The sequence below is a fragment of the Saccopteryx bilineata genome, chromosome 2 (genome assembly GCF_036850765.1).
Source record: "Saccopteryx bilineata isolate mSacBil1 chromosome 2, mSacBil1_pri_phased_curated, whole genome shotgun sequence".
NCBI classification, from domain to species: domain Eukaryota; kingdom Metazoa; phylum Chordata; class Mammalia; order Chiroptera; family Emballonuridae; genus Saccopteryx; species Saccopteryx bilineata.
Window position 1 is genome coordinate 88942201 of NC_089491.1, and position 12446 is coordinate 88954646.

At 37.7% G+C, this 12446-nt stretch overlaps 1 protein-coding gene across 1 annotated transcript in view; it reads right to left on the reverse strand.

Moving 5' to 3' along the window:
* Window positions 1–6232: 6232 nt before the first annotated feature.
* PLAA (phospholipase A2 activating protein) overlaps window positions 6233–12446 on the reverse strand; it is a 43345-nt gene continuing 37131 nt past the window's right edge. The window contains exons 12-14 of the mRNA XM_066257369.1: window positions 11154–11255; window positions 8747–8911; window positions 6233–6957 (exon numbers count right to left, since the gene is read on the reverse strand). Of these exons, the coding sequence (XP_066113466.1) occupies window positions 6392–6957; window positions 8747–8911; window positions 11154–11255 (833 nt within the window). The 3' untranslated portion in view covers window positions 6233–6391. The remainder of the gene's footprint in view (window positions 6958–8746; window positions 8912–11153; window positions 11256–12446) is intronic.

The following is a 12446-nucleotide window of genomic DNA, read 5'->3' on the forward strand; positions in this document are numbered from 1 at the left end:
TCTTTTGCGTCACTTCCTGCCTTGTCGCAGAAGTAGCGAAGCGTCTCTGAAGGCGGAGCGATTAGTCCCGGCACCGCCTCCACAACCCTTGGCGGTGGCTTGCTTGTGTCACGGTTGGCGAGGCACTTGCTTAGTTTTACGATCTGGAAGGTAGAGCTTTTACAACAATTCTTTGCCGTCTTGATACCGCTTTTTAATCTTAGGATGTAAGTGTGCAGGTGAAGGTGTAATTTTTGATTCTCTAACTTCGTTTCTCTTCTAGTTTTTATTTATGACACAAACAATTCAGGGAAACTATCATCATCACCTGGACACATCTTTTAAAGAACTGTATTTGGCAGAATTGTACAGCAATAGGGTGTTGTGCGTCGTTGTCTTCCCGTCAACTAATTTCTAGGCATGATTTTTTCATCTTTAAAGGCACGTAGCTCTAATATTTAATTGCATTTTCTTTGTTTAATATTCAAATGCTGATGTTTAGGTTGTTGACATTCTATCACGTTTCAGAATAATGAAGCTATAAGCAGCATGAGAAAAAAAAAGTTGCATTTCCTCATGATATTTTGTACAACCCCCCAAAAAATTGATCGAAGGAATCAACATCTTATTTTTCCTGTTCTGTTCTTTCGATCCTTTAGAAAACTGAGCCAACTTAAAATGTCACGCATACAGAAATCTTTTGAAAAATTTGTGCCAATGTGTGAAAATATTAACTTTTTTTTTTTTTTTTTTCATTTTTCTGAAGCTGGAAACAGGGAGAGACAGTCAGACAGACTCCCGCATGCGCCCGACCCGGATCCACCCGGCACGCCCACCAGGGGCGGTGCTCTGCCCCCCAGGGGGCGATGCTCTGCCCATCCTGGGCGTCGCCATATTGCGACCAGAGCCACTCTAGCGCCTGAGGCAGAGGCCACAGAGCCATGCCCAGCACCCGGGCCATCTTTGCTCCAATGGAGCCTTGGCTGCGGGAGGGGAAGAGAGAGACAGAGAGGAAAGCGCGGCGGAGGGGTGGAGAAGCAAATGGGCGCTTCTCCTATGTGCCCTGGCCGGGAATCGAACCCGGGTCCTCCGCACGCTAGGCCGACGGAAAATATTAACTTTTAAATTTGCATTTTTGATTTGCAATGTTGAATACTTTACCACTGGTTGGAACACCATTCCCTCATCAATAATCTGGAAATAAGTTTCATAATTTACTGAAATCAGTGTGTTGACTTTATAAATGCACACTCGTTGTTGGTGAGATGAGTAAGGGGAGCAGGGATAAAATACTGGCACATCAGTGTTCCTGTCCGTTTTCCCTTTTAATGTTCTTTGTACACAGCAGTCACTGTTAATGAAGACGGTAGTAGCCTTATCTTTGAAAGGAACGCTTGATAAGCACTTCCATGGCAGACATTTGCTAGGCTTTTATATAGATATCATTTCGTTCTATTTTTGAAATTTCTATGTATATGATTAAACTGGAGCTGAAGTTAAGCAACTTGCCTTAAATTCATTAGCAAGTGGGGGAAATGTCATTGAAATGTATGTATGCTTTTTACTTCTAAAGCCAGTACTCTTTCACTATGCTACATTGCACTTCTGGTTGCTTTTAATATTGACATTTTAAATGATAAAGAAGCCAACATTTCTTGAATTTATTACCGTATTTCCCCACGTATAAGATGCTCCCATATATAAGATGCACCTTAATTTTGGAGCCCAAAATTTGAAAAAAAAATGTATTACATAAATTTATTGAATCAAGTTTTACTCATCATAAAATTCCCATCCATTAGCTTGTCCTTATCTGTGTCTGATGACGAATCACTGTCTTCATATATTGCCGCGTCTTCAGTTCCATCTATGGCATTTGAAATGCCACAACTGTATAAGACGGACCCAGTTCTTAAAGGGTGCGTCTTATACATGGGGAATATGGTAGTTCCTTGAGGACACAGGATGAAAAAGAATGTGGTTTAGAGCAGTGGTCCCCAACCCCTGGGCCGCGGACTGGTACTGGTCCATGGGCCATTTGGTACCGGTCCGCAGAGAAAGAATAAATAACATATTATTTATTTATATTTAAGTCTGGTTTTTTATTTTTTAAAATAAACAATGTTTTATTTTTAAAAAATGACCACATTCCCTCTGTTACATCCGTCTAAGACTCACTCTTGACGCTTGTCTCGGTCATGTGATAAATTTATCCATCCCACCCTAAAGGCCAGTCTGTGAAATTATTTTCTGACATTAAACCGGTCCGTGGCCCAAAAAAGGTTGGGGACCACTGGTTTAGAGCCTTGTTTCAAGCTTTTTGCTCTATGTATTAAGCTTATGCCTTTACCAGTAATGTAGTTGAAGTGGCTACCACAAATTTATTTTTCTCCACATATCTACTTTTAGCAACATCATTTATCAGGTATCATCTCTTCTTCATTGTTCTGTTTTTACTCTGGTTATATGAAGATTTACCTGGATTATTTGTTTCTTTACCTGTAAAAGGTTACTAACAGTACATATAGCATAGGGATGAGGATAAAACTTAGAATGAGTTATAAAGTAATTTCTTAACACGTGTTCTCGTTTACTTAAGTTTGTTTTTTACAAAGATACTTAACTGGTTGACTTAAAATCCATTTGCAAAACTTTGTTTAAACATCGCTATATCATGACTTTAAACTTGATAAGAGTATCATTGACAATGGACATTTTTCTTTTCAGATTTATTACAATGTATCCAGGAACCTCAGGTCAAGTTTTAAGTCCCAGGACCCCACCTTTGCCCTATGACCAGTTATCAGCCTACCTACTTTGTAAAAGGGTGTTAGCTCTCCTCTGTAACGTTTCCCTTACTCACTGTATTCTGAAGACTATTTTCCTCCACTGAGAGGCATCAAAGTAGCTAAATTGCTGCCCTCCAGCCTTTCTTAATACCCTCAGAAAAAAAGTACCTTCATTTTAAACATCAAACAAAACCTGATAATCACTTTGGCAAAAATTGGACAATGTCAGATAATATGAAATGGGTATATCCATATATTTATTAAGGTGGAAGCATACAAATATATGTCATTTAAAAATCAGGTTATTTGGCCCCGACTGGTTGGGTCAGTGGTAGAGTGTCAGCACAGCATGTGGAAGTCCAGGGTTTGATTCCCAGCCAGGGCACACCGGAGAAGCTCCCATCTGCTTCTCCACCCTTCCCCGTCTCCTATCTCTGTATCTCTCTTCCCCTCCCACAGCCAAGGATCCATTGGAGCAGAGTTGGCCCGGGTGCTGAGGATGGCTCCATGGCCTCCACCTCAGGCGCTAGAGTGACTCTGGTTACAACGGAGCAACGCCCCAGATGGACAGAGCATTGCCCCCTGGTGGGCATGCTGGGTGGATCATGGTAGGGCATATGCAGGAGTCTGTCTCTCTGCTTCCCCACTTCTCCAGAAAAATACAAAAAAATAAATAAATAAAAGAAAGTAAAAATCAGGTTATTTAACCATGTGTATCATTCCTTTTTAAAAAATAAAACACATGTTCACATACCTATTGAAAGGCAGTAAGAATGGCTCTCTAGTTGGCTGTATTACCGGCAATTTTTATTTGTGTGTGTCTTACTCAACAAGTATGTATTTTTATATTCAGAAAAATATTAAGGAAATAATGAGAAAACATTTAACTGAAAAAAAATTTAAAATATTACTAAACCACCATTTAACACTTTCAAGTAGAATTTTTTTTCCTTTTGCTAAACTGTACTTTGTAACTTTATTCAATAAACCTGAAATACTAGTATAATAAAAAGTTGTTCTAAAGACATACACTGATAGGAAACAGTGTTCATAATATGTCACCCCTTAAGATTTTGAAAAGTAAACACTTATTCTTAATTAAAACTGTATGTCCAAAGGTATTTACTATTTCAAAATACTGTAGGTAAACTGTAAGTTGCTAAAAAGAAATCCTTGTAATATAATGGGACTAGGCTGACCTGGGCTAAACTCTGAACTTTGCAATTTAACTTTGACTTAAACTTTTAAATGAGCAATAATAGTAAAGCACAGATTTGTAACAGAACAAGCAGAATAGAAAAGTCTGGATATATACCAGAAAGCTTCAATTTTATACTTAGCAAAATACATATTACCTCTGTTTATATCTACCCATTCTTTTTTGACATTTCAAGTTCTTCCCTGGATTAAAGATCAGCATCTTTTCCTCCCCTTTTTTTTTTTTTAATTTTTATTTATTTATTTATTCATTTTTTAGAGAGGAGAGAGAGGGAGAGAGAGAGAGAGAGAAGGGGGAGAAGCTGGAAGTATCAACTCCTATATGTGCCTTGACCAGGCAAGCCCAGGGTTTCGAACCGGCGACCTCAGCATTTCCAGGTCGACGCTTTATCCACTGCGCCACCACAGGTCAGGCTCTTTTCCTCCCCTTTTAGGGCATTATTATTCTTTGACTATAACATGGCATTAAGCCAGAAAATTCATAGCTTTACATAATACATATGTTGAAAATACTACTTTATGCAGTTCTCTTTATGAAAAGATCTTTCCTATTTTTTTATTTATTTTTATTTATTTATTTTTAGAGACAGAGAGTGAGTCAGAGAGAGGGATAGATAGGAACAGACAGACAGGAATGGAGAGAGATAAGAAGCATCAATCATCAGTTTCTCCTTGCGAGACCATAGTTGTTTGTTTCTTTTAATTTTTTTTTTTTTTTTTTTTTTGGTATTTTTCTGAAGCTGGAAACGGGGAGAGACAGTCAGACAGACTCCCGCATGCACCCGACCGGGATCCACCCGGCACGACCACCAGGGGGCAATGCTCTGCCCCTCCGGGGCGTCGCTCTGCCGAGACCAGAGCCACTCTAGCGCCTGGGGCAGAGGCCAAGGAGCCATCCCCAGCGCCCGGGCCATCTTTGCTCCAATGGAGCCTCGGCTGCGGCAGGGGAAGAGAGAGACAGAGAGGAAGGAGGGGGGGGGTGGAGAAGCAAATGGGCACTTCTCCTATGTGCCCTGGCCGGGAATCGAACCCGGGTCCCCCGTAAGCCAGGCCAACACTCTACCGCTGAGCCAACCGGCCAGGGCCAGACCTTAGTTGTTCATTGATTGCTTTCTCATATGTGCCTTGACGACGGGCCTCAGCAGACTGAGTGACCCCTTGCTTGAGCCAGCAACCTTGGGTCCAAGCTGGTGAGCTTTTTGCTCAACCCAGATGAGCCCGCACTCAAGCTGGCAACCTCAGGGTCTTGAACCTGGGTCCTCCGCATCCTAGTTTGACGCTCTATCCACTGTGCCACTGCCTGGTCAGGCTTACCTACTTTATAATATAGGAAGTTACACTTATCTTAAGTTCTCAAACACAGTAAGTTATGTAATTAACAGGAGAGTTCCTTCTTGGTGTTAGTTGCTAGGATGTTCACAAATTTGTGATCCACTGTCCAGGATGTAGAGCATGTTATACACTTTTCTTACTTTTTCCTAATATGATTCGTTCCATTATCTTTACTTCTGAAAATATAGATAACATCACAGTTTATTTAAGAGGTTATGGAAATTAAGTGTCAAAGTGGTTTGCACAATGCTTGGACCATGTTAGGGATTCAAAATAGTAATTTCACAGGGCAAGCTCTGGACTTGCAACACAGTTTGATATACTCCTGCTTGCACAGCTGCCTAAAATTCAATGCATTCCAAGTTGCCTAAAATTCAGTTCATTCTTTTAAGATAATGGAATTGTCCAAAACTAAACAATCAAATATCAATAATAGAATGAATGATGAAGTTACCTTGGGACCTCATCTGTCTGAATTGATACACAACCTAACTAATAAAGCTTAATAATTTGCTTTTACTTCATCTAAAAATGAGCAATCAATCAAATCAACTTTCTAGTTACAAGTGGCTTAATGAATAAATTATTCCATATCTCTTCAATATAGGAAATCATTTACAACAAACATAATTTTTAAAAAATTCTAAAGTACTCATCCTAAAACAACACTTGGTATTAGTGCTGATGAAAGAACTCAGCAAGGAAAATGAGTACAGCAGAAATTCAATGAAAGATAACCATCAACAATTAACAAGGGGTATATTAAAAAATTGATTATTTAAATAAAAGCTCTTGTGTGGATTAAGTACAGAAATTATACCACTGTAGTTGTTGTGTTGATTATAGCTCCTTCGTAGTTTGTTTTTAAACTCTTGAAAACCTACCAACATTATACAGGAAAATCTCACAGTTCATCAGTGCAAAAATTTTATTTCTCCTTTGTTTCCCCTGCCCCCACATTACAAGATCTGAAATTTTACTTATTCCACAGCATATTTTTTTCATCTGTTATCAGTCATGTAAAATGTGAGAAAAACTACTAATCGATTTAAAATCTCAGCCCTTTTCCCCAGTTACAGCAAATTTAGGATAAGTCTACAGCATTCACTTACTTTAGCTGGTTCTGATACCGAAGCATACTTTTTTATTTGAGAATCAACACCTAAAGACTTGGCTAATTGTACAGCATTTGGATCATCACTAATCACTGTTCCAAGAGCCACAAGAAGTCTAAAAGTGGCTTCTAGGTCTTGTACAACTTCAAAGACTGTGCTAATTACTGACAAGCATTGAGCTTTCCCTTCAATGTTATGGTCTTTATGAAAACAAACAGAATAGTTCAGGGTCAAGGTAGCCAGAGCAATGTGAATGTTCTTATTATTCCCTGATTTCAGTTCTATTGCATGGGACATTAGTGATTCCCTCTGGGACATCATGAGCTTTTGTCCTGCCTGTCCAACAAAACAATTGCAGAAAGTCCTCAGAGCAAGCAGCTGGTTTGCTGGCTTTCCTTTAGGGTTCAGAAGACTGATAAGATGACTGCTGAACTGAGCCCCTTCCTTTTCATTGCAGAAGTTCTCATTCACGCTTGGATGTTTTATTGACAACCGAAGAATGTCAAGCGCAGGAAAGACGATATCTGTTAAAAAGAAAAATTCATTAATATTTCTGAAAACCCAGAAAATTCCTAGGACTATCGGTTTTTAAGGCTTTCATTCTTGTTATAAAATTAACACATTAAAAATCATATGCCTGCTTTAAAGTTCATATATTTCTAAAATTGTGTTAATGATTTTTCATTGTACTGGACTTATTACTAAAAGATTATGTAGGCTTTAAAAATAATGTAACTCTCTGGGGTTATCAGACAGCTGATGCACATGAGTTTTCAAAAAATCCCTGTAGATTGATGGTATTGGCATCTTGCTTTTAAAAATCCCATAATAAAACTAAAGAGTTAAAGAGAGAACATTCTTTATAGAAGAATTCCAGTTGACAAATGCTAATAGGATGCTTATAGGTTGGTGGAGAACGTTATAACCAAGGAACTGGGTTGACACCACGTGAATAAATTAACTAAATAATTTTAAGCATCAAAGTGACGTAACCAGAAATAATGTGCCTTGTGATACAAAGGTAGTTTACAGTATCATTTATAAAGGGTATTCACCTTAAAAAATATATTGAATCAGAATCTAATTATGTCTAGCAGGAACTATAGAGATAGAGCAACACATTAAGTGATCAACCAAATCCACAATATGAGACATTTTGTAGGATAATTTTTTTCCTCCTATAAATCAATAGCACATAAAAATGATAGAGAGGGCATTTTTAGAATTAAAAATTAAATGTAATGAATGCAAGCTAGACTTTTGTTTGTGAGCACACTACAGCATATACAAATATCAAACTGTAATTTTGTATACCTGAAATTTATATAATGTTATAGCAACTCATGTTACCTCCAACATATATACAATGGAATACTATGGGGCTATGAGAAAGAAGGAAATATTACCTTTTGCAACAATATGGAGGGACCTGGAAACTATTATGTTGAGTGAAATAAGCAAGGCAGAGAAAAAAAACTATCATATGACCTCAGTCATTTGAGGAATCCAAGAAACAATGTGAACTGAGGAATGGAATTGAGACAGAGGAGAGATCAAAGGGACCAGAGGAAAAGAGAACAGAGGGAAAGGGGATGATAGGATGGGATAAACCTGAAGGGAAGGGGGGAGGGTGCTGTAAGGAGGAGGGCAAGGGAGATGTTGAGGGGAATAGGGGGGCGGGGGGAGGCATTCGGGGTGACTCTAAATCTATGTAAACACAATTAATTAAATATAATCATTAAAAAAAATTTTTTTAGGCCTGACCTGTGGTGGCGCAGTGGATAAAGCATCGACCTGGAAATGCTGAGGTCGCCGGTTCAAAACCCTGGGCTTGCCTGGTCAAGGCACATATGGGAGTTGATGCTTCCAGCTCCTCCCCCCTGTCTCTCTCTCCTCTCTCTCTCTCTCTCTCTGTCTCTCTCTCTCTCTGTCTCTCCCTCTCTCTCTCCTCTCTAAAATAAATAAATAAAATAAAAATTAAAAAAATTTTTTTTTAAATAAAAAGTGAATGTACTAAAAAGAAAATCCTTACGGCAATTATTTGTAGCCTTGTGTTAACAGGCCATAAAGAGTTTCTTGGATGGCTTGCAGGGGATCCACAAATGCATTACAACATGGTACATGCAAGGGGCTCTTTACATTACCTTCAGATTCTCCTAACACGTGTGAGCAACAGACTGTGAAATGTTTTATAACGTGAATTACAACTACTCCGGTTAATTTTTATTTAAACTAGAAATACCAATAATATTGAGAGAAATGAAAAAATATCCTTCCTGCTTTCCAGTTACATTTTACAGAGTGTTTCTGTACCTTCAGGCCAGTTAATAGCTTTCCACAAAATCTGAAGTTGCTGGGCTGTGGGTTTTTCTGAAGAACTATTACATATTAGAGATAGTATCTTCTCAAGAAGGATCAGGTCATCCTCAGTTAACTTCTTCTCTTCAGGTGCAGTTCCATTAAGTTCCTTCAGTTTACCTAGAACCCAAAACCAAACCTTCAAAATTCTCTAACTTTAATCAGCCAGATACAAGAGAAATGCCAAAATTTACAATAAGTAGTCTACCAGATCTTCCGAAGCTTTCTGCTTTGAATAAGTTTCAAAGAATATCATCTTTGTAATCATTTTGAATTGTTTTCAAAGCAGTACCATGTCATATATAGCAACATATAAGTCAATCCTCTATTTTCTCAATGACAAATTTATAAACAACTTTTAGCCCACTTATATCAATTTCTACAATTGTCAATGAAATAGAAAACCTAAATGACTATAATAATTTATTGATTTACAGTATTTCCCCATGTATAAGGTGGACCTTTTGTGAAATATTTGGGGTATAAAAACTGTGCGTCTTATACAGTGGTTGTAGATTATTTTTTACTGGCATTTCCCACTTTCTTGTGCCTGTTGTCTTTGCACTCACTCAGTTTCGCACTTGTTACCGGTATATTATAGTAGGACAAGCTAATGGTTGTTAAGTTTTGACAGAATGAGGAGTTGTCTGAATTTTATGATTAATAAAACTTGAGTTCAATAACTTTATGTAATAAATTTTTTTTTCAAATTTCGGGCCCCAAAATTAAGGTGTGTCTTATACAGGGGGAAATATGATAGTTCCATATAAACCTTTCACATCACATTATTTATTTTAAAAACATTTGTTTAAAATGTATTGGTGTTAGAGAGGAAGGGAGAGAGTGAGAGACAGAAACACTGATCTGCTCCTGCATGTGCCCTGACTGGAGATCAAACCAGCACCTCTGTGCCTTGGGACGATGCTCTAACTGAACTATCTGGCCAAGGCACAAACATTATTTTAAGCATATTAAATGGAAATAATTGCCTTCCCACTTTATTCCTATTTCATAAAACAATTTCTTTTAAACTCTAAATATAATTATATACATTCAATATCAGCATCCTTGTCATCACTAATGCTACTTTGGGTCATCTAACACTGTTTTCTCAAAAATCTTTCTCTCAAAACATAAAAGCGTCCTAATTCCCAGCAGAAAAGTTTTAAGAAAATAAATTGTCCAAATTTACAGAATTTTATCAATCATAACTGGAATTTCGGACCTGTTTCTCTATTCTTTGGCATTGAAAATTTCAACACTGTCAGAATAAAGAAAACAAAGTTATTAAGAAACACAAAACAAACAAATGCAAAACAGGACCTCATATATATTGTACATGAGTTAAAAAATGTCAAGTTGTAGCCCTGGTAGGTTGGCTATGTGGTACAGCGTCAGCCGGCGTGTGAAAGTCCCGGGTTTGATTCCCGGCCAGGGCACACAGGAGAAGTGCCCATCTGCTTCTCCACCCTTTCTCTCTCTCTCTTCCCCCCCTGCAGCCAAGACTCCATTGGAGCAAAGTTGGCCCGGCCGCTGAGGATGGCTCCATGGCCTCTGCCTCAGGCGCTAGAATGCCTCTGGTTGCAACAGAGCAATGCCCCAGATGGGCAAAGCATCGCCCCCTAGTGGGCTTGCCAGGTGGATCCTGGTTGGGCGCATGCAGGAGTCTGTCTCTCTGCCTCCCCACTTTACACTTCAGAAAAATATAAAAAAAAAAGTCAAGTTGTTGTAAGTATACGTATACATTTTTATTGTTCAAAATAAAGCAATTAAGAAAACACTATTTTTATAAAGATAGTATGAAGGGTAATTTGACCAAAAAATCCCTGTCTTACATTCAGATATATATGTTGCCTCAAATAATCTTCTTGTAGTCTTGGTCCAAAAAAACCCCCCCTAAAAACCTGTCAGTTTGTTTTGAGAAAAACAAATTAGCAGCAAAAGCAATCAAAGTCAACTGAGAAGTTTCACTGTTAATGGAAAATTTAAATAGCCATTTATTATTTCTAAGGACTATTAATTTTTTAAAGCCAAGATTTTTATTTTTTAAATGTCTTAATTACTTTTTTTTTAAACATTAACAGCTTAGGGGATAGGAATTTACATTCTTCCCCTTTAGTTTTCTTCTCAGTAAAGTCATAAAACATTTACCTTATATTTGCATAAGGCATCTTACAAAGTATTAAGGGTACATTAATCAGCCTGTGCATTTGTATTCCAGTTATGTAAGGCCACAATAGAAGTCTCTCTCTATCATGGAAGCATCCAGTTCCCAGTTCATGCTAAGAGCTGAAATGGTATTAAGTACATGACAAAGAGTCTGTGGACATATGAGAACACTACTTAATTAAAATATACTTACCTAATATTTGTGTAGGGTTTGCTTGGTCAAAAGTAACAGCCTCTTTTTTAGGGAAATAAATATTCACTGTTTTAGATGTAGCTGATCGGTAGGCGCTATTCCCTATTTACAGAACAGAAGATGTTGAAAATCATAAGGAATGGTCAAAAATGAGATTTTTCTTCTTTAATTATATGATTTTGTTTTCACAATTAAGATGTAACTATTCAGTCCATGCACTAACAAGCAAACTCTGAAAAAAAGTTATTCATAATATGTTATATACTATTTATACTTGATATAATATGTTTTAGTTTTTGGAATGGGAACTTAAATGTAAAATAAAGCTTTTTTATTTCAAATTTCCTACTCTCATATTTAAAAAGAAAATTTATTGATTTATTTTAGAGAGACAGAAAGCAAGAGAGAGACAGAAATATCAATCTGTTCCTATATGTGCCTTGATACGGACAAATCTACAACCTTTGCATACTGGGATGATGCTCTAATCAACTGAGCTGTCCAGCTGGGGCTATTTTAAAATTTTTTAAGAAATCAAAGAATACAAAATAATAAAATTTCCTATTCCCATCTATCTAAAGCGTATTGATCTTGTTCTTCTCATGTCTTTTTTTTTTTTTTTTTTTAGAGAGGAGAGGGAGAGAGAAAAGGGGGGGAGGAGCTGGAAGCATCAACTCCCATATGTGCCTTGACCAGGCAAGCCCAGGGTTTCGAACCGGCGACCTCAGCATTTCCAGGTCAACGCTTTATCCACTGCGCCACCACAGGTCAGGCTTCTCATGTCTTTTATTGCTTATTCCAAATGAGTAGTAGGCATTGTCATTTTCTACATCATTTTTATAAATCACTCCAAGCTTTTATTATTGCAAAAGAAAACAGCATGTACATAGCTCCTGAGGTAGAAAATAGCATGGCATGCTCAAAGAATTGACACAGGCCAGTATGGCCAGGCAGAAAAAAGGAATGGGATACAAATCGTGTGGATTCAATGGGAAGCCTTGGAAGGGTTTTAATCAAGGAAGGGGCATAAACAATTTAAACTATAAAGATCGTTAGCTGTAGTATGAACCATGGAGAGACCAATTTGGAGGCTATTATTTCGTTAGTGTAGGTGAGAGACGATAGTAGTATGGACTAAGGTAAATAAACTTCCAGTCTATACACCAGACTGTTAAAGACTGTTAAAAAAGACTTCTGGAAATGGGAGGGAGCAGTTAACTTCAGACACTTTTGTAAATACAACAGGTATAGCTAACAATTACTAGGCATTTATTCTGTATAAAGTGATATTTT